Below are 23,010 nucleotides of genomic sequence, written 5' to 3'. Positions count from 1 at the left end.
TGACTGGCCTCGCATCCAGCCAGTCGTGCACCTCTGGGGGCAGCACAACCCCGACACCATTCTGGAGAGTGAGCTGGGGTGGGGAGCAAGGAGAGGCCACAGTGTGCTGAGAGAGGCTGGTAGCATCTGGCACATCTTACCCCCAGGTAAGAGAACGCTCGGGGGGAGATGCTGCTGCCGTGCCCCAGGGCATGCTCCATCCTTGCCCACCCATGCATACCCCCTATAACCTTTCTAACTACCCCTGGACTACCCCTGGTTTACAACCCCTGAAAGGCTTACTGCACAGTAAAATACTACGCAGTAAGCCTTCTCTGGGAGCAACTTTATACGTTCCCCTCTTGGGAGCACCTTGTACAGGGCTGCTCCTACCCTGTGTGATCTCACTTGTTTGGTTTCTTCGTGGGTCTCCAACCCCACCTTTACTCCACACTTACCACATCCTGGGCCAGATCTAGCGTTGTTGTCTTGGAGTTCACTTTGTCCAGGTGATATCCTCTCACCCAAGCTGCCCATTGCTTGTAGAAGAGTTGCTCCCCAGCCGTCGGCTTGTCCTCAGCCGTTCCTTGGCTGGGACTGACATCCCTGCAACTAAACTCATTATGGTTTGGTGTACTACAGTTCTTTAAATGATAACTTAAGAAAACTAACTTAAAGATGATCAGCCTCCACTGGTATACCCTTGTGGCTACCAGATCCTCACCACCAAACAAATTCTAGGGCTCTTCAGCATCTTGCTGTGCCCTGTTCTGATTGGATCCTCTTTGGGTGCCTGCCCTGTTGGCTGCTGTTCCTGGCCTCGATGCCTTCTGGGGTTTCACATCCTGCCCTGTTTCAAGGGCCTCCATCCTCCACAGGGACTGTTCTCACCCTGGTTAGTCCCTCCCGGGCTCAGACCCATCACAGGGGTGGATGGGTTTTTCCTGTCAGGCCTCTCATTGCCTCCCGGCTCCTGTCCCTGCACCTCCCCACCAGGTACCCCTGGGTTCCAGCATTGCCCATCCTGTTGGGACTCAGCAGTATTGCTGCACCAGAGCCTATGTCCTTCTCTCTGTCGTGCAGAAAAGGGAAAGTGGGAAAAAACCCTACTGACAGTCTCTCCCCCCTTCACACTCAGGAAGCCAAGAAACAGCAGAGGATGAAGGAAAGAGCGCCACATCCTGGCCAGCAGCTGTACTGCCACCCCTTCCTACACCAGGGCACCACCTGTCGTATCTGTAGAAAAACTTGCAGAGCGCAGATTGGGTTCTTCAGACATCTTAAAACTCACCAATAATGCCCCTACCCCAACAGACATCATCCTTGTATAGAGAGAGAGCCAAAGATAGAGCCTGGTCAGAGCAAACCTGGCTAGCCCAGAGCCCCGGAGGCAAGCCCGCGAGCCTTGAGCTGCTCTGACCGGCCTCAATTTGCTGCGGGGAGGGGCTGGTTGGGGCATAAGGGGACTTCAGTGTGGGGGGGCTGGTTGGCAGGCAGCCTTCACACTGAAGCACCCTTGTTCCCCAGTGAGCCACCTCAGCATCTACACATGTGCTGCTGCACATGAAAAAGCTTTGCAGCAGGGTAGTACTTGTATTTACAAGTACTAACCTGCTGTGAAGTTTATTAGATTCCTGCACCTTAATAGTGGTATACGTGTAGACGCTGAGACTTTTACTGCACAGATAATTAGTCAGCTCCACAGTAAACATCTTGTGTAGATGTGCCTTGTGCTGCAGAGAGTGTAACAGACTATATAGCATTAGTAAAGCAGAGTTAAGTGTAGTTCAACTGCGCTTCCTATTAATGCAGTCACTAAAAATTGAGAAAAATCACCAGTTCGAGAATATTGGCATTGGAAGCAGCTTTAACTCACATACCTTATTGCTTGGTCATAAATACCTTAGGACACTTAGGATAAAATTCTGTTTTCCTTTGTACATACAAATGGTAAATTGCTAGCCACATATGTCATGGATTTGACACTTATATGAAAGTAGTCATTCCATTTTCCCTGCATTGTGGATATGTAAAAATGCACATATAGGCTAAGCGTGCACAGAAGGCTATAAAGCTGCTTGGATAGGTGCACAGCTACCTGTGTGCCCCTTCTGGATGCATAGCTGTAATTTATACCATGAAAATTTAACCAGCCAGAAGCCCATGGTTCGAAAGAGGGCTTTCCTATAGTTCAGCTGCAGTGACTCGCTAGTTTGAAGGCATTTACTCAAAGAGCCTGGAAATTTAGGTTTCCTCTTCCCAGGAGGAGGTTTAAAGCTATATCTCTTTCTGTTTTCCTAGCACAAGTTAGGGATTAGCCAGTGTTCTCTTTTTTGAAGCTGGCCCCTAAAAATCCCAGAGACAGAGATGCATAGGTCCAAGGAGGAACAGAACAAGCTGGAAGGTCTGTGGCTCAGTCAGATGGTTGCTGCTGCCCTAGAAAGACCTATGTTTTTGCTTCTAATAGGACAGATGCTTCTCTACTGCTCCGCTCTTCACCCGTTTGAGGCAGTGGTTCAGCCTCATAAGAACTGGAATGATAAAAGTTATAATTTAGAGATGCTCCCTAACTAAGGAGACTGAAGAATCTGGTAATTTGGAAATGGTCCCTGAGTCAGGGCGTAGCCTAGAGAATCACTCTTTTGTGTCAGAAGTGTGAATAAGAAAGAACTTGGGAAAAAAACCTGAGATTCAAACAAAAGAAATTGGAAACTGAAAGCAAGCGGTGCAGTGTAACCATATGGAAAGACAAAGGCCTCTGTAAGCATTCTGTATAGAAGACAATTTCTGTCATTTCATAGAATCTGATGAGCTAAGCTCAGCCTTACAAAAGCTTATACTCTACATCTCTGATTTAGTTAGTTTAAAAGGTGCAAATCTATCCTGCATTCTCTCTGTATAGCCATTGTTTAAGTAAAAGGACAGTAGTCATGGAAGTATTGCAGCCTCCACCTGTCCTTCTGGGTGCCCTGAGATCCTTTGAAGAGTGCTGTAAGGTGTGAGGAGATAGGCCAGGTGTGAGAAAATAAGCAGATAAGCACAAACTCTGGCTCCATCCCTGCCTGGCTGTTCCCCTGCACCCGCTGCTCAGCCTCTTTAGGAGGTAAGCACTGTAATAAATAAGTGGGGTTTTTTTTTAATGGCGTGATGCTTGATTTACAAAAGTTATGGAGGGGTGCTGAGCCAACTGAGGGGTGCATTGAGTCTAAAAAAGTTGAGAAACGCTGGCTTAGACAGAGGATTATTTATGGCATTGCTGACAGTGCGTTACAAGAGAGGTTATTGCATGAAGGAGACATATCCCTACAAAAGACTATCCAGATATATAGGGCAGCAGAAGCTGTGAAGTCCCAGGCTGTAGAGCTGAATGCAATAAAAGGAGTCGTTCATGCATTAGGCATGAAAGAATGTGGCCAGAAAAATCCACCTCACAGGGTAAAATTTTCCACTGGTAAAATGCCATCTCAGAGGGTGGAATTTTCTGTTGGCAAGAGAGAGAGTTTTCAGACAGGCGTGCAGCAGGTGTGGAAGGCAAAATAGCTCTAACCATGCTACATTTGATAATTCTGTTATAACTGTGGTAAGAGAAACCACTTTGTAATCACTGCAGATCCAAAATACAAAAACCTCGAGTGCATACAGTGGAACAGGTACCAGAGGAGGAGTTTTATGTAGATATGGTAGAACCGAGCAAAACCAATGGGACAGACTAGATTTTGCCAATGGAGGTGCAAGGAACAATGGTTTCATTTAAATTTTGGTACACACTTGTTTTGTTTTGTTTTTTTACACAACATGTAGTTAACTTGTGAGATTCATTGCCACAGGATATGGTAAAGGCAGATAGCATGGCCAAGCTCAAACAGGGACTGGATAAATTAATGGATGATAGATCTATTAATGGCTATTGAACAGAATGGTTGGACATATTTCCTCTGGCATCTCTAACCCAATAAATGGTGAATGCCTGGTAGGGTTTTGAATAGCGAATAGATCACTATAAATACATCTAGTTTAATGCTTTCTTTGTATAGCATCCTCTCCTACCACTGTCAGAGACAAGCCTATTTGAAGTACAGAGTTGTGGGTGTGAGCCCACAAAGAAACTGCTAGACCCCTTGTAATTAAGAGGATGTCACAAAGTATAAATAACAGATTCCAGAGGACAACAAAAATACAAGTAGGGATGCGAGTGGGTGTCAAAGGTTAATAACAAGTGCTCCAAGAGGAGACACCGAGCAGAGCACACCAGCCAGAGCCCAATGGGTCTCATATGAGTCAAGGAGCTAGTGGACAGTGCCCAGTGACACTCTGCCTGGACACCCGCATGGATGAGGGCAGGGCCAACCCACAATTTTTTGGGGCCCCCTGCAAGAAATAGTTTTGGGACCCCCTGATGCGAAGAAGCCACCAGCGGCGGCAGGGGGGTGGGGTGTGGTGAGCAGCTGAAGAAGCCAGCAGCAGTGGTAGCTTTGTCTGTGGTGGGAGGGGTGGTGAGCAGCCGGATGTGAAGCCAGCAGTGGCAGGCGGGGATGGAGGACGGGGTGGCAAGCAGCCAGATGCAGGGGGCCCCTTAGCTGCAGGGCCCCCTGCAGCTGCAGGTTTTGCAGGCTAGGATGGGCCAGCCCTGGATGAGTCTGGACACCCTGACTGAAGTTTTTCCTGATGTTGAGCCTGAATTAGACTTCCAGGAGTTTGTGGCCATTACTTCTAGTTTTCCCCTCAGGTGCCCTGGTGAACAATTGCTCGCTGAGTCCTTAATGTACTCCCCTAGTGTAGTGGTAAGCTGCTACCAGGTCCCCTCTCAGCCTTCTTTTCTTCAGGCTGAAGAATCCCAGATCCCTCAGCCTTTCCTCGTATGGCTTGCCATGCAAGACTCAGATCATGCAGGTGGCCCTTCTTTGGACTCTCTCAAGCTTGTCCACGTCCTTGTTAAAGCGTGGTGCCCAGAACTGGATGCAGTACTCCAGCTGCAGTCTCACCAGTGCTGAATAGAGCATAAGAATCACCTCCTTGGTTTTGCTGGAGATGCATTGATTGATGCATACCAGAGTATTATTTGCCCTGCTGGCTACAGCATCGTACTGCCAGCTCATATTCATACTGTGGCTCATATTCGTTACTCTGCGTGGGGTAGAGGAGGCTGGGGCCAGCACTTGAGACTGGCCCCAGAAGCCTTACCTGAGGTCCTGGGGACCTTCAGGGGCTGCAGCTGTAGTGATCCTGCGGCAGGGAACCTGGCCAGCAGCTGAAGTATGACTCCGGCTGGCCAGGTTCCAGTTTAGGATGCTGTATACAGCTGCCACGTGCATTGCCCCACTTTTTTTAAAGTGCAGGGTTTTTTGACACCAGGATCTTCTGTCCAGCCTCTTCCCCCGCGCCCCCGCCATGCTGCAAATTAGCAGCGTGTGGATTGCCTGCGTGTGAAGTGCATGCAGTATGTAGTGCCACAGATGGGGTTGTGACGCCACATACCACACGTGTGCACTTGTCTGGATGTACCCTATGTGAGTAAACTTAGGCATCTCATAAGTTTTTGCAACATCAAGGCCTTTGCTTATGTTTTAAGGTATCTCAAAGGAGAATAAAAGGTTACTGATCAAGTTATATGTGGAACAAGTTGAAAAATACTGTGGAGTAGCTGTAGCATCTCTGATAATGACAGAGGCAGAGGCATTAATAAAAGTAATTACATACACCTATAAACTGCCAGCTTTGTATTGCAAAACAACTATGAGCTATATTCTCTAAAGACTTAAAAAGAGTTACTCTGGTCTGTGTCATTTGAACTTGCCCAGTATCCTGGACTAAATCAGAGTGCAAAGACACAGTGGTAAGACCAACAGACTAGCATGAATTTCTGCATTTGTTTCCATGAACTGATATGCACTAGTGTAACTGAATGCAGAATCCTGAACACTATTCCCACATCTGTGATTAGCTTCTGTACCCTAGAACAAGTTACTTTTTTGTAGTATGGAGTCTCAGAACTAATAATACTTAGTGGCCACAGGGCTTTTGTGAAGCCTAGCTGCTGCTTGTAAAACACTAGGATGAAAGGTTTTGTAGAAATGCAGTGCACTATGGGTCAAACACCACCAATATTCTTGTTGCATAGTAGTGCTCTGCAGAAACCAGTGGGTCTGTTTATGGTATACATGCTGTACATATGGAAGAAACTGGCACCAGGGTGGCATATAGAACTAACTTACCAAGGGCTTGATTCTCCTCTTCCTCCAGTTTATACTGATCTACTTATATGGACTCCAGTGCAGTTACTCTCAGTTTATGCTGCAAACAGTTACGCATATGCTTAAATTTAAGCTAAGGGCTAGGGTTTGCAGCATAAGGGCCTCATTTATGAGAAGGCTTGAGTAGTAGTGTGTCAGGCCTTGCTTCTTTCTTTAGACTCTGATAGCAATTAGATTTTACAGGAACAGAAACTCTCAGTAAAGTTTTCTAAAAAAATATTTTAAAAAGAAATTTAGAATAAAACTGCTTGAGGCAGAAAAACAATTGTGAAAAGCAAACTATTGAAGAAATATACTCTGCTTGCCAAAGCTCTTCAGAACTTCTTTTAATGTAGCTGTCTGAAAAATGCTTTAGTAGTGCTGAAGGAAATGCTGAATTCAAGTTTCTAGCAACTGACACTAGGTGGAGTAAAAATGAATGAAAGTTTGAAGAAAAATAAAAAAAGATTATAAAATTAAGGGAAGAAAAGATTTGGTGTCTTTATCCCCTCTAAATGTGTTGATTCTTTAAATGGTTTTTGATGAGTTGCACTAACAGTTCTTGTATGGCTTCGTTGCACTTTGTAGGTCACAGCAAGGATCAAGTGGGAACAGGTATGTTTCACAGAAGGGACAATTTGGGAAGAGCTCAATCTGATGAAACAGAAATGGTAGTGTAATACAGAGTGTGACAGTACCATGAGTCAGACAGAATCTGGGGAATATTTCTAAAACTGCATAGATTCATAGATGTTAGGGTCGGAAGGGACCTCAATAGATCATCGAGTCCGACCCCCTGCATAGGCAGGAAAGAGTGCTGGGTCTAGATGACCCCAGCTAGATGCATATCTAACCTCCTCTTGAAGACCCCCAGGGTAGGGGAGAGCACCACCTCCCTTGGGAGCCCATTCCAGACCCTGGCCACTCTTACTGTGAAGATGTTCTTCCTAATGTCCAATCTAAATCTGCTCTCTGCTAGCTTGTGGCCATTATTTCTTGTAACCCCCGGGGGTGCCTTGGTGAATAAATACTCACCAATTCCCTTCTGTGCCCCCATGATGAACTTAAAGGCAGCCACAAGGTCGCCTCTCAACCTTCTCTTGCGAAGGCTGAAAAAGTCCAGTTTCTCTAGTCTCTCCTCATAGGGCTTGGTCTGTAGGCCCTTAACCATATGAGTGGCCCTTCTCTGGACCCTCTCCAGGTTATCCGCATCCTTCTTGAAGTGTGGCGCCCAGAATTGCACGCAGTACTCCAACTGCGGTCTGACCAGCGCCCGATAGAGGGGAAGTATCACCTCCTTGGACCTGTTCGTCATGCATCTGCTGATGCACGATAAAGTGCCATTGGCTTTTCTGATGGCTTCGTCACACTGCCGACTCATGTTCATCTTGGAGTCCACTAGGATTCCAAGATCCCTTACCACTTCCATGCCACCCAGCAGGTCATTCCCTAGGCTGTAGGTATGCTGGACATTTTTCCTCTCTAGGTGCAGCACTTTGCATTTCTCCTTGTTGACCCGAGGTGCAGCACTTTGCATTTCTCCTTGTTGAGAAATAAGCATAGTTTGATAATAGAAAAAAAACAAAGTTGTAAGACACACAGATACACACACAATAAAAAAGGTGATAGCTACCTTAAGAGCTATAACTGGAGTCTAGAGAACTATGTTCTGTCCCAGAGTCCGCCACAGATTTCCTGAGTGCTTTGCATTGTAGCAGCGGTGTGTCCTAGTACCGAGGGGCTCAAACATAGCCCTCTCGCCTTCCCACTCAAATGGAGGTGCAGACTGCTTTGAATTGCAAGTATGGGTATTCACATAGTTTTAACTGATCATAGTCATCTTTCATGGACCCCTCAGACATGGTCTGTGGACTGCCAGGGGTTTGCGGCCCACAGGTTGAAAACTACAGTTCTAGGACATACGACCGCTTTGTTGTAGATAAATCCTGTGTGGCATAGGGCAAGTCACTGAAGCTTTCTGTGCTTCAGTTTCCCCAGCTGTAAAACCAAGATACAGCACTACTTACCTAATGCGTAGGAGAATTCAATTAGTCTATAATAGTGGTGCTCAACTTCTAACCCACAAGCAAGATGTAGCCCACGCGGGGCCCCCCCAGTCTGGAAATTTGGCAAGATACCCTTGTTGGAGCAGCATTAATTGCCATAGCTTTGGGAACTGCAGCAAATAACATTGACACTGCTCCTCTACTCCCAAATTTCTGGACCTGTGAGGAGCCCCACAAGCTAGATAAGGTGGCCCCACGTGCTGCAGGCTGGTGCACACCAGATCCAGCATGGAGGATCAGGTCAGTGTATGCCATGTAGCACCCACAGACTGGCCCCACTGTGCCAGATCCAGCTCTCTGGGATAGATAGGTTGAGTACCACTGATCTGCGACGTGCACTTCTACCTTGACTTCTGCAGTTAGCTAAACTGAAATAGCTAACTGCCTCTCTCCAGAGAAGTATTGTGAGGCTATTTGGTTCAGTGTTTGGAAGTGCGTTCTGATCCCTTGATGGAAGCAGGCACAGAAGCCTAAAATGATTTTATTATGCAATGTCATCCACTGATGTGGATCAGTAACAGATGGGATATTTAACATGCTAATCATATATTCATAGAATCATAGAAAAGTAGGGCTGGATGGGACCTCTGGAGGTTAACTAGTGCAATGCTCTGCCAGAGGCAGGATCATCCCTATTCAAACCATCCCACACAAATCCCTGTCTAACCTATTACTAAAACTACACAGCCACTCCTGTCATACAGACACAAAGCATAACATCCTAATCTGCCACAGATAAAGCAGGGGGACAACAGTGGCCAAGGTCCAGCTGCTGAAAAGTTTCTTTAAAATTCACTCAAGAAATCCAAAGAAGGCCATGCCCCCCACCCCCACTACAGAAGATGGCAAAACCCCCACAGTCTGCACCAATCTGACCATGGGGTAAAATTCCTTCCTGATCCTAAATGTGGTCATCAGTCTAACTTTGAACAGAGGGGTGAGACCCTCTAGCCAGAAACCATCATGTTTTAATGGGAGCAGGCTCACTGGCATCCCCCAGTCAAAATCCCCAGCATTGGCTGCAGCTAACACCCAATGCTTCTGAGAAACATGAAGAGAACCCTGGGCATGTGTAGTTATAGGAGGAGAAAAAATTCCTTCCAGACCCCATGTGGCAATCAGCAAAGCCCAGAACAATGGGAACTACGCATAGTATAACATAGGCATATAAAGCATTGGTCGTCCCTGGCCAATGCTTTATGTAAACTTTCCTTCTGGAAAATTTTGCGTACACATTATTGGTGGATTTTGAATGATGTCTGGAAAAATTAGAATCCACAAAAATTAAGTATAAGAAGTAAACAGCTCACACACACACATAATCCTACTTTCCTATGTAACTTAAAAAGAAAAGTCTGTCTTTATGCTGAAGACCAACATTATAAAATAAATATGAAACACAACCTATTTTATAAAATTAAAATAAAATGGGAATCAAAAAGCAGATTTCACCTTTGCATTATTGTTCCAAAAGTGTGTAAAACCGGTAAGAAACAAATCCAGAAGACCATCTACCTTATCTTCCTTTAAATCCTTTGCATGCTGTCATGCCTATAAAGCACTACCAACTAAAAATGGCTATGGAAATGGTGAGCTGCTTATAGTGTAATAGCTTCCTTCTTATCTGTTAATTTTGTGCACCCCTTCCTCCTCTTCTGTTTGTTTCACACACTACTCAAGCTTTCTCATAAATGAGGCCCTTATGCTGCAAACCCTAGCCCTTAGATGAGCTTAAATTTAAGCATATGCATAACTGTTTGCAGGATCCTAGACAGTTAACTTTTAGGGGCAAGTCTTTTTTTTACTGTTTATCAGTACCACAGGTCCTGATCCTTGATGAAGATCATTAAGAACAACTGCAATACAAAAAATAAAATAATTTAAAATCTAAAAATGTAAGCAAGTGCTGCTATCTTTTATTGTCTGAATGCATGTAGGTATCCTTGTCTTTCCTTAGAAATATAAATGTGAAAACCAGAACTGTTTCAGATGCTGGAAATGATCTTTATAATTTTAGGTGCTAAATTGATTAAGGAGTTAATTTTAGTTTTGAAAATCAGAACAAAGACCTCTGAAGCAATAAAATCCCACTTAAACAACACTCCCAGTATTTTGCATTTTCAGAGCATTCTACAAACATTAGCTAAGCCTCACAACCCCTCCAAAGAAAAGCGATCGGTATTATTATCCCCAGCTTGCAGGAGAAACTAAGGTGCAGCAGTAACTTGACATCAGCACATATATCAAGTCAGCTTCATAAATAAGCTTAAGTCACATGATTTCTTATCTCCCATCCCAACAATGTTTGTGCTCAGTTCTCCAGGCTATGTGCTGTAAGAAATGCTAGACTTGCCATTAGTTGACTTCTTGCAGCTGGAAATAGCATCTGCAAGTCAGTTATTTTCACAACTAATTCCACAAGTTGGGATATCCATGACAAAGTTAACTTGATAACAGCAAAAGGAATCAGAACTTGTAGTAGAGGTGATATCTTTAATTAAACCAACTAGATTTTTGCAAAAAAAACCCTTTAATTGCAAGCTTTCCAGCACAAGCACCTTTCTTCAGGCATAGGGGGAAAGATTGTTCTCCTAGCTTGCAATTAAAGAATTTTTTTTGCAAAAATCTAGTTGGTTTAATAAAAGGTATCACCTCTACCATGAGTTCTGATTCCTTTTGCCTCTAGACCAATACAGCTACAACCTGGATACTTAGTAAGAGCAAGACAGTTTTGAAGAGAGGTCCAGAAAAACAATAGTTAAGTGTCAGGAACTTCATGATTGTAGCTAAAGCTAATCAGATCTTATTAAAATAATTTAATGGATTTCCTGCAATTAAAAAAATATATTTGGCATTCTAAAAATTATTTCTTTAGCTCTAACATTAGGATGTTGCTCTCAATCATTCCAGGGGAAGGGAGAGAAATGAAGTGTTGTTTGTCTGTAATTTTTTTTTTCTTTTTCAGAGAAGCCACCTTACCGAAACCAGAAAATACAAATGATCTCTGACTGTTTTGAACTGGGGTGCATTCAGGCAGAAAGTCACATACTGCTGTGCCTATTCTATTACTCAATGGAAGGCTTTTGTTCGTGGACTTTTGTTGCTTTCTCAACGGTTACAAATTCAGTTACTTAAAAAATTGGAGAGAGTAATTGATTTAAGGAAAGACTTTGTTGTGTGATCTACTGAAGATCATTTGCACTCAGAAAACATTGTGCTCATAAATAGCAGATGTCCAAAGGAAATGTATAATGGAAATACAAGAGATGAGCTTTGTTCAAAACAACTTTCATATATGGGTGTGGTAGGTATAAGATGTATTTGTAAAACAATGAACTAGAGGGTGATCCAAAACTAGAGATGGGCTCAGCTTGCAAAATTCAGATTTGCCTTCAAATATCAAGTACAAATAAGCAAAAAAATTGAACTTTTCATGTTGACAGCAAACAGAAAAAACAGGAAAAATATTAATTCTGGATCAAACCAAAACAGAAAATTTTCAGGTTTTACAATGAAACAAACAAAAAGGCAGAATTGTTTTATGCCACACTGCAACATTTCACTCAACCCAAAACAAGCTGTTTTGTTTATTCTTTCACAGTTTTTCTTGATTTTGTTCATTTTTATAATGAAAATTGCTAGTTTGAAACAGAAGCAAACCATTTAAAAATACTGCAACAAGTTGTGTTGCTATTTCCAAAACTGTAAGTTTCAGGATTTCTAAGATGAAACATTTAATTTTGGAAATCTTGGAACAAAATGTTTTGACATTTTAACCCCCCCCCCCTTTGCACAGTCCAACCCAAATTCATAAACAGTCCTCCCTCCCACCCCACTTCCAGCTGCCAACACCATTTTTAGCAAATTTATTTTTCAGAAAACTATTTTTTCTGGATCTAATTTCAAGCACTTTAAAGATACTTGAAGAGGAAAGGAGAAATCAGAGGTTTGGCTTAAACCTTTGCAAATGCAGGGGCCATTTGCAAAATGTTGCTTCAGGTTTAATTTTCAGCCTCATCCTGCAAAAGCTGTGTGTTTAGACCTGAGATCTCAAATTACCAAAGCTATTAGATATTATATAGAAAGGAGTTTATCCATGTTCGTTCTTAAATATATGTGCTACTTGTTATAAACATTACAATAAAATTTTATTTGAACCATTTGTTGTTTTGCATGAATCTTTTCAGAGCTCAGGTATTTCTATTGCCATAACATGCAAGCAAAACTTCTGGTGCTTTATGCTTAAAATAGGATGTATTTTCAATAAAGTATAATTTCCCTGACATTCGGGGAGCACTTGCTAGGACTAATTCCAAGCTAAATGTCCTCCTTTAGTTCTATAGCTGCCCCCATAAACTGATTAGGGCTTTATGGCATGAGACACAGAGGTTAAAGGCATCCAAAATTTAAACAATGATGTTGCAATATTTTAGACTAGAGATGTTCAACTTTCTGACCTCATGGGCCAGATGAGTGGCATGAGGTTGGTTTCTGGGTTGGATCCCACATGTGAGGTTGTTCCACAGGCCAGATCCAGCATAGGGTTGGCACATCAGCCTAACCGTACGTGCTTGCATCTGGTCACACACTAGTGCAGTCTACCAGGCAGGGCCACATCATCCAGCCCTGTGGGGCTCCCCACGGCTCTGGAAACTTGGCAGCAGGGGAGTGACAATTAATGCTGACACTGCTTCCCCTGGTGTCAAATTTCTGGATCTGTGAGGAGACCCATGGGTCAGATGACATGGCTCCATACAGCAGGGTAGGGATGCAGCCCGGTGCCTGGGGCAAAGCAGAAGTGGCAACTTCTAATTGCTGCAGCAATTGCAATAATGAATACACAGAGCTGCTCTTTTGCCGACTTCCCTTCCCTGCCAAGTAGGCTCCTGGAATGGTTGCTCCTATTCCCTTTCATTTACGCCACTGGCTCTATAGACTCGATCTTGTGGGCTACAGTTTGAGCACCGCTGTTTTAGACCACTGGCATAAAGCACTGCTGTCATTATTGCAAAACATACTGGGTTATTTTTTATTGTAATATTCAGAGTCAGAAGCTCTAATCTGAATACCATAAGCTGTAAGTAAATTGGCTATAGCCATGCATTTAAACTTTTTTAGAAGCTCTACAAAATTTACAAACAAATGGGTTTTGTAGTCTCATAACTTAATCCTAGGCTTGACTGATACTTCTGAACTCTGAACCAACTTCTGTTCTCACCAGTATCGATCAGGAATAAAATGGATGTTGACTGAGATGGGTATATCCAGCTTGCCATTTGGCCATACAGCTTGATGCTTTTCTCTTAAAAAAAATGTGGAACCTCTGTGCTTAGATGTTTATATCTAGCCTGCTCTCAAACACTTGCCTGTGATGATTTATACAGGGATGACCATCCTGTCTTGAGGAGGGGGCCAGGCTAGGTGACCTCTTGAGGTCAATTTCAGACTTAATTTTCTATGATTTCTATTATTTGGTTGAGAATAAATGGAGGTTTTCTAGTTCTACACAAATACAATAGAGCAGAAGATTGTTGTTTTATTCAGCAGAGTGTTTACTGGTAAGAATTAGATTGAATCCTAAATGGAGAGCTCTGCACCTCAAGTTATGGACAGGTGGTTTGAAAAATCATAGATAATAAGCCCCCTATGCAGTAATTAATGTAAGTCCCCACTGATCATGTACTAGTAGGCAATTGTTGATACTTCTGGCTCATGTTGTATGTGTGAAAGATTCCCAGGACCATCAATACATACATCTAGGCAAGAGTATGGAGGAGCGGAGGCTGCCCAGACCTTCCAACCCCTTTAGACCATTGATTCATAGATTGTAGAGTCAGAAGGGACCACAATGGATCATCATGTCCGACCCCCTGCCCCTGGCAGGAAAAAGGACCAAGTTCAGACGACCCCAGCCAGGTGATTGTCAAGCCTCCTCTTCAAGACCTCCAAGTTAGCTGATAGCACCACCTCTCTTAGAAGCCCATTCCAGACTCTGGCCACCCTTATTATAAAAAATTTCTTCCTAATGTCTAACCTAAATCGACTCTCCACTAGTTTGCCCCCTTGGCTGAACAAGTAGCCCCAAGGGGGCTTTTTTTTTATCCCCTTAGCCCCTTTCCTGTGTAAGGGGATAGACTCTGTTTGTGTTACAAGGATCACTCCCTTGAGAAACTTCCAACCCTCTTGGACCCCCATTAGCCCAATGCTCTTGAGTTCAGCCACCTCACTAACTAGGTTCCTAAGTTTAGTAAAGTTGGCCCTTCTGAAGTCTAAAACTCTAGCATCACTGGATATTTTTGTCACCCTTCGCTGGATAGTGAACTCTACCAAGTGGTGGTCACTATCGCCCAGGTTACTGTGAACCCACAGGTCCCCCACAAGATCATCCCCTGTTGCTAGGACCAGATCTAGCAGGGTGCTACCCCTGGTGGGACTGGACACCACCTGGGTTAGGTGGAGGTCCTGCACACAGTGTAAGAACCTCCTTGAATGGCTTGATTTGGCCGCCTGTTCCTCCCAGCTGATATCCGGGTAATTTAGGTCCCCCATGACCACTGCCTCCCTGGCCTGTATAGCATCTGAAAGCTGCTTGGAGAATACCTCATCTAGCTCATCATCCTGGTGAGGAGGTCTGTAGTAGACCCCCACTACCAAGTCCTTCTCCCCTGGCCCCCCCTGAATCCTGACCCACAATGTCTCGGTATTCCCCTCCTCCACTCCTGCATTGATGACAAAAGATGTGTACTGCTCCTTAATATAGAGAGCTACACCCCCGCCTTTTCACCCCACTCTGTCTCATCCATATAACCTGTACCCCCCAATGTCTACCGTCCAGTCATGCATAGAATCCCACCATGTTTCAGTTAATCCAACTAGGTCATACTGCGTGCTAGCAAGCAGGAGTGTGAGTTCCTCCTGCTTGTTCCCCATACTCCTGGCATTTGTGTAAAGACATTTTAGCCCCCCAGTGGGTGCTCTTGGTGTCCCTTTTCCTTGATGGCGCGTGTTCCCCTTAGCGCTTACCTGATTAGGTCCAGTACCTTGTTTGTGGCTTTCTAACCCTGGGTTCACATCAACCACCGGTTCCCCATGGACAGAATCCAAAGGCCAGAATGAACCCTGATGTTCAGTGCCTCAATGACTGTTACGATATGCATATCCAAAACTGAACCTGGGTCCCCTGTGTGGCATATAAGGATTGTACCACTAAACCACAACAGTGAGTCAACTGAATGTGTACTTTAAGTAAAAGATTAACAATTTTTATTGTATCAGAGCCTTAAGGATTAACACATGCTCAATGCTTTGGCATGTCATAATTGCATAGCTGCAATGTCAATGTTTTGTCCTCATGAAGGAAAACTGTGTTTCCAATATGTAAAATCATTTCTTTTAATAGAATTCATTCTATGCTCAGCAAACTGATAGGGTTCCAAATGTGTTAGTGGAACTAGTCACCATGGAACCCTCTAATTTGTCTTGACTGTATTATCCCTTATTCTGAGCAATGAAATATAGGTGCATTTCAAAGCAAAGTGCTATATTAGAATAATTTGCCTCGATTCCCAAGGTGTCTCTTATCCAATTCGATAACACTGCAGTTCATTAGCAGCATTTGCTAACAGATAACCTAAAGCAGTAATGTGATACTTGTAAGTAATTTTGTGTGTAAGAGAGAATAAACCATCGCATAGGGTATCTGTTAATTGATCTGCTTCCTTTAGCATCATTTTAATTAAAACTTCTGGTTTGGAAGAGGAGAGAGAATGTGGTCATGGAGGGAAGCTGTATCTTTATGAGCAACTATTTCATTCATACCACATCGGAACCACATAGGAAATAGAGATGAATATAATAGGACAAAGGAAGTCAGTGAGGACAGGGGAATTAGGTTTAGCAATATAAATCAAGCAAATTTAGAGGACTGAAGAACAACACTAGATGACAAGGAGTTAGGAATGAAAAAACATGTTATGACTAAGACTTGCAAAAGCCTTACGCATGGTATAAGTGTTTTATCTAGACATACCCAGAGAATGGTATGTGTAACACCAGGTCTGATGTTGTCCAAATGAAATCAATAGGGAGTTCAGGACCTCTGGTCCCTTGTACATCCACTGCTCTGTCACAGTCAGAAAGGAATGATGGATAAACAGAGTTTGATTCCATGTATTATGTATAAAAGATATATAAGGTCTTTGCCCTCTCCAGTTCAATCTGTTGAAGATAAGGAAAGTAAGTTTAGATTGGAAATCCAGAAAAACTTCACTGTTAGAATAGTGAGGCATTTGAACAGACTGCCTAGGGAAGTTATAGACAGGAGGTGTTCAAGAAGAGGTTGAGCAGGCACTGGTCAGGAGTGATCTAGGTGTAGCTATGCCTGTGTTCTACTGTGGGTGTTCCCCATACTTCTGGGTTACCTGGTTGCTCCCGCATCCCTCCTCTCCCCCTTTCTGCTACATGTGTCAGGGTAATTTTCCCCCTTCCTCAGAGACATTGGGTGTTGGTTACAGCCAAGGCTAGGGACTTTGACTGGGGTGTGTCAATGCTCCTGCTGGGACCAAAGCTAGAGGTTCCTCTGCTCAGGGTCAAACTGATCACCATATTTGGGGTTAGGAAGGAATTTTACCCCATGGTCAGATTGGTACGGACTGTGTGGGCTTTTGCCTTTCTCTGTAGTTGAGGGTTGGGGGGTGGACTGTGGCCCTCTACCTGGGATCTCTTGAGTATATATTGACAATATTTCATAGAAGCAGGACATTGGCTGCCATGTTTGCCCTGCTGTACCTCTGTTAGGTTAGAGGGTTAGGTCTGTTGTGTCAGGGTTGACAGCAGTTTTATGTAGTTTAGATTATGGATTGTATAGGATGGTTTGGATAGGGATGATCCTGCCTCAGGCAGGGGATTGGACTAGATGACCTCTGGAGGTCCCTTTCAGCCCAACTTCTCTAAGATTATATGAGGATATAAGTAGAAAAACTAAGCAAATAACCCAGGCTGAGGCTTGTCCCTGCCTGGCCAGTCCCAACAACCTGACTGTCTGGCCCCTCTGCAAAAAAGTAAATACTGTAATATAACTTAGTTTTTGAAACTGGATGCCACTCAAGTCATAAAAGTTATGGAGGGGTGCATCAAGTCTAAAATAGGTGGAGAATCATAGATCTATGAACAGATCTGACCCCTATTACCATAGTATTTGAGGACCAACAACAACACGGAGGGGAAGAAAAACATTTCCTAATTTTTTTAGAAGCGGAAATGAGGCTTAGGACTAAGTGCCTTGTCAAATGCTACCTACAGTAAGGAACAGAACCAAGGTTCTTCAAGACTCACACGTGTGCTTTAACCACTCCACCCTTCTTACTTGATAATACTAGCTTGTTTATTTCACTTAAGCCAGTATATGTTTTTCTAGTTCCCAAAAACAAAAAAATAATTAAGTTGAATTCTCTTTTCACTCCAAACAATATCAAACACTGGCAACTCCTGCAAGGTCAATGGCATTATACTAATGTAAATCATTAGGTGGAACGCTAATAGGCTAGAATCTTCAAGTACAAATTGATAAAGCCCATAGAGTCCATGTCCTGGATTCAGCTTAGAAATATGTTCTGTCCATGTAAACTACAGTGCTGCATACAAAAACTGAAAGCTTGGACAGTGTCTCTTGCACAAAAATGCAAGACAATGGCTGGGGCAAGACTGGATTGTGGTAACAAGACTGCCATAAGAAAATCAAACTCCGCTAATGGCTTGCAACCCACTGAGCATCAAGACAGTGGAAAGCTTGCAGTAACCGATACCAAACCCATGCCATAAAATAATACAAATGGTTTAAAGTATAGGTAGATTCCTGACACGCTCATCACATGTATTCCATGCTAAAAGAGCCAAAGGAAAAGCTGAGCCAGCGAAGGTAAGGTAACTACAGATGCATGTCAATTGACCTAGCAGCTAAACAAAGCAAAAGACTAACTATACATTTCAAGAGAAACTTGTAAAAGAAACAAGAGAGATGCCCTGTGACAAACACACCCTGCTCACATTTCTCCCAACAACATCCAATGTCCCAACCATTTAATGTATGTCTGGACAAGCTACTGCAAATGTGCCCCACTGATAAACAAATATCCAAAGACAGGTCCGGTAGCCAGTGCCTCTAAGCATCCTGTTTGACTACTCAAGGCCCATCATCTGTGATTGACCTGTAACTGAAGGGACTGCAGAAAAACACAGTCTTCACACCTAGACAAATCCAGAACAGAAGCCAGGCAATTAACAGTTATCGACCTTTTCCTCCCTGTTTTGTTCAGACTTTAGTCAGCCAAACATCAAGGAAAAATGCTTTGAAGCAGTACAGTTAACCAGTATACAAATCTGCCAGCAAGGTGTGTGCAGTCCAGGGAAGATCAAGAAGCCATCCTGCACCACCCAGCCAAAAGTGAAGGATCCGCACTGTGAGGCTGTACAAGACCTGCTTCCTGCCTGCATTGGGTAAAGATCTCTGTGCAGCTAAGATAATACTAAGGGCTAATAGCTTACTTTATATTGGGAAAGAGTTTTTTCTGTCATTTAGTTTTGTAACTTGTTGGTAGTAATTAAAGCAAGCCTTTCTGCTATTCATCAACTGAGTGCTGTGTCAATTCTTACAGCATTAAGTTTAAAAACCCATTTCTAAGTGCAACAACAGTGTTCATAGGATGGTGGTAATGGGTAGCTTGTAATATTTTCTCTAATGCAGATCTGCGGTCTCTCCTAAACAAGATAATCCACAAAACCATTGCAGATTGTTACTCTTGTAAGAAATCTTTCTAAGGTAATAGATGATTAAGGTAACCTTTAACCATATGCTTCGATTACTCTGTGATACACAGGGAGAACTCCCAAGATAGGGACCAGTTGCCAACATGTTTTCTTGTGGCTAGAAATAGCTGAGATATGTTAGTGGAATACAAAATGCAGGTGAATGCCTTTGTTTTATGGATCAGGGGTGTACTTGGTAGCCGTGTTGGTCTGAGACAAGAAGACATACAAAAAACTAGAACTCTTGGTTCCAAAATGATACTTTTTATTAGACCAACTGGGAAATAGCAAGAAAATTGTCCTTTTCTGCATGCTTTCTGGATCAAAGTCCCTTTGTCAGGCTCTGGGAAAAGTATAGATGTTACAACATGGTAAAAAGGCCCCATAGGTAGGAAATAAATTTCATTTTTGCACAGAGGGAGTTGAAGATGGAAGGCTCCCTCTGGGTCCATGAGAGTGTCTTTGTGAGCTGTGCTGAGTAGCTCTTGTGTAGATCAGGTAGAATTCTTTCCTGGGAAGAGTCAGATGGCAGGCAGAGAGGTAAAAAAATCTTTCTAGTTCTGCAATGAAGTTTAAAATCCAAAATTGGCTAAAATTCGGCTTCTTCCATGTTTCAGGAGTGTACTTGGTAGCCGTGTTGGTCTGAGTCAAGAAGACATACAAAAAACTAGAACTCTGTCCCCATAAAAACTATGGGAACTTTTTACCATCTTGTACCATTTATACTTTTCCCAGAGCCTGATGAAGGGACTTTGATCCCAAAAGCTTGCAGAAAAGGACTGTTTTCTTGCCATTTCCCAGTTGGTCTAATAAAAGGAACCAAGAGTTCTAGTTTTTTGTATGTCTTCTTTGTTTTATGGATTCACTGATAAATCCTATTATTGTTCAATAATTGCTATCCCAAGGGAACAAATGAGAGCACACATGGAGCACACATGAAAGATCCAGTTACCTGTAGAGGCTTCCAACACCCACACCAGACCTCTGGATAGGTGTCTGCCTCCTTTATTACCTAGTTCAGGGGAGGGCAATTATTTTAGGTGGAGGGCCGCTTACTGAGTTTCAGCAAGCCATCAAGAGCTGCATGACAGGCAGCCAGGAGCAGATAAATATTATTTTCTCAATTTTTTTAAGGGGCCCCGCAGGCCGGATAGAATGGCTTGGTGGGCCGCATCTGGTCCATGGGCCACATTTTGCCCACCCCTGACCTAGTTGCTCCTAGACTCCTGTCTCTTTGTGAGGTCACTAACCCCCTAAAATCCTGTGCAGCAAGGGCCCCACCTCAGGTCTCTGAGGTCACTGACTTCCAACTATGTCCGGTTGCTCTGCTCTCCTGTGCATGCATCTGTAAAGTTATTAACCACTTCCTCCTTGAAAACCAAGGATTTGCTCTTCTGTTCAGCTCCTAAGAGGTAAGTGCCACCTCCCCCTCCTGTGGGAGCTCCAAGGAGCTGAACAGAAGGAGAAAAAATGGAACCATGTCTAGCTCCCTTAGACATGCTTGGTCTCTTGTTTCTGGCTCAGGACTGGCTTTCTTCTGCACCCGGATGTCTTACCACTCAGCTTCTTGGATGCTGATGAGAATTTTTTGTTTTTTTTACATTTCTGTATGTAACCCTGGCGGTACTCCAAAAGGTACCCCCTCTCCAATTGAAGGGATCAAAGCAGGTGCACAAGCGCTGTGGGAGGTGTAGGAACTCTCCTCCCCCTATAGAGCAGAGCCAGACCACCAATGGGGACTTAACGATATACCTTTTAATGAGGGAACAATACTGGGAACATAACAGGCATAATCAGGGGGTATAGTGGACACTACGATGCCCCAAGGGGCAGGATTCAACAAAGGTTAGACACTTACAATCATTGGCAAAAGACAGGGTTAACAAAATATAAAACACAAACAGCAGAGCAAACAATACTGGTTGGGGAAATATAAAAAGGCACAAAATACAAAATGTCAAAGGACAAAGAAATATAGGGCCTAGGTACCTGGAAGGGGAAAACACAATGGCCCCTTTCCACAGCAAGAGGAATTTTTTCTTGTTAGGTCACCCACCCCAAGTCACCAAAGCTTAGACTTGAACTTGGATCTCCCATGTGGTAGCCAGAAACACTGCCACACAGCCACCAGTGCTGGTACTGTACCAAGCTGCTAGGGATCTTGACCTTCCTGGAGTCCTGGCCTCACGTTGAGCTGCTTGGTCTCCGATTGGAGGAGCTGGAAGCCGAGCTGGGAACCTCTCAGGTCGCTGCTCAGATCCTTGCTGGAGCAGGGAAGCCTTTCCTGCTGGTCACAGCCTCTCGTAGGTGATCCTGGAGCCCAGCAGGAAGCCTCTCCTGCCGGCCACATGCCGTGCTGCTGAGGGTCCAACTGCTGCCTGCAGGTCCTGCTCCTTCAGGCTCTTCTGGGGCAACTGCTTCCACCCCGCTGGCCCAGCTCTTGCCAGCTCTTTGAAACTTCTTCCTCATAGTCCCTCACTGGTCTCTCCCCTGAGTCAGCGGTGCTGCCCCTTTTATCCCCCTCCAGGTGACCCAAGGGTCCAATCAGGGGCCATGAGGGGTGAGTCTCTGAGACCTGATTGGTGAGGAAAGGGAATCCCAAGTCCTCCAATCATCATTTGCCCTTTCAAAACCCCTGGGCTAGGTCACTGCCAGCTAGCCCGTCACATGTACATCCTGTTTGACTATACTTCCCCAGTTGTTCTAGAGCAGGGTTGGAGGGTTCTTCTCCCTGCCAACCCTGTGAAAAAGTTACTGTTTACCAGAGCTTCCAAACTTCCTTTAGGGCTGAGTGTGGTGGCTGGCAAAACAAAAGCAAATCACTCCTTGCCCAGGAAAACAGCATTCTCAGGTTAAGGTGGGCCAGATAGTTGTGGAGGGATGCAAAACCCACTGAACTGAAGAGGAAACAGAACCCTAAGGAGATCCAAACTAAGTGGTGGATTCATGGGGTAAAGGAACCAGTCGGTTTTGAAGATTTTGGCTAGGGATGGATGTCAAAATAATTTTTGAAGCAAGAATTGATTACAGGATGGGAAACTGACTGATGTAGGAGGGAACTGATTAGGTAGGGAAGGAGATGTTAGGTGGACTGCAAAAATACTTGGTGGGGAGAGAGCTGTAACTATATGACCTCACATTCTACTTGTTGGTGGCTTAGCCTAGATGGGAATAATGATTCAGGAACTAGACTGTCACTTCTCATTATTATAATTAAGCATTTTTAACTATCTGGGGCTTTTCATAAAGCTCCAGCTTATGGAGCTATATGTGTAGTTCAGACTGTCAGTTTTCAGTTAAAAGAAAAGCAAGTTTCTAGCCCTCATGGCTGCTGAGAAAAATGTGAATGTGTTGTCCCACAGGCTGTCCCACAGGTTGCCCCACAGGCTAAGGGCCCAGAAACCAAAGCATATTAAAAATTGTTATTATTTTTAACCCCGCATTATTTTGGGGCCTAACTCATGAATTTTAACTGCTTGGGGTTGACCATGCTGCAGGCAAGCTCAGTGAACAACACAACTGTATCTGTTTGCTCATGGAGGGGCAACCCCTCTCCTGTGGCTGGCATTAGTCTCACCAAGCAGTTTCTAACTTCTCAAGGACAACAAGAATCATAGTCACAGGTCTCACATTTCCTCTTGAAATAATTTCTTGGGACAGAGACCTTTCTTACATGGCAACAGCCACACTGGAAAAGAGCTGTTAGTAGGTTTGCCAAGGAACACTCTCTCACTCAGTCCCTCAGTTAATCTGGTAAAGTATAATGGGGGTGTTCAGTTTGTTGGGGAGCCAGCCATGTATGAATTATTGCCCTCTGAGGCAAAGGGAAAATGAGAGAGAGAGACAGAGAGAGAGAGAGAGAGAGAGAAGGGGAGGAATAGCAATGCAATCATTTGCATTAAATCCCAGTCCTGTAACTTTGCAAATACTCG

General features: G+C 43.9%; 1 protein-coding gene across 2 annotated transcripts in view; it reads left to right on the top strand.

Moving 5' to 3' along the window:
- The window catches only part of TMEM273 (transmembrane protein 273), a 52,256-nt gene extending 40,879 nt beyond the window's left edge, over positions 1-11,377 (top strand). Inside the window, exons 7-8 of one of the 2 annotated variants that reach the window (XM_014605133.3) lie at positions 6,798-6,824; positions 11,241-11,377. In XM_014605133.3, coding sequence (XP_014460619.1) covers positions 6,798-6,824; positions 11,241-11,283 — 70 coding nt within the window. In that variant the 3' untranslated portion in view covers positions 11,284-11,377. The remainder of the gene's footprint in view (positions 1-6,797; positions 6,825-11,240) is intronic. The other variant, XM_014605138.3, reaches the window with a different exon arrangement.
- Positions 11,378-23,010: the final 11,633 nt, after the last annotated feature.

This window comes from Alligator mississippiensis, chromosome 6 (assembly GCF_030867095.1).
Source record: "Alligator mississippiensis isolate rAllMis1 chromosome 6, rAllMis1, whole genome shotgun sequence".
Classification (NCBI taxonomy): domain Eukaryota; kingdom Metazoa; phylum Chordata; order Crocodylia; family Alligatoridae; genus Alligator; species Alligator mississippiensis.
The sequence above is the reverse complement of the archived record's forward strand: the minus strand, read 5'-3'. Positions and strand labels throughout refer to the sequence as shown.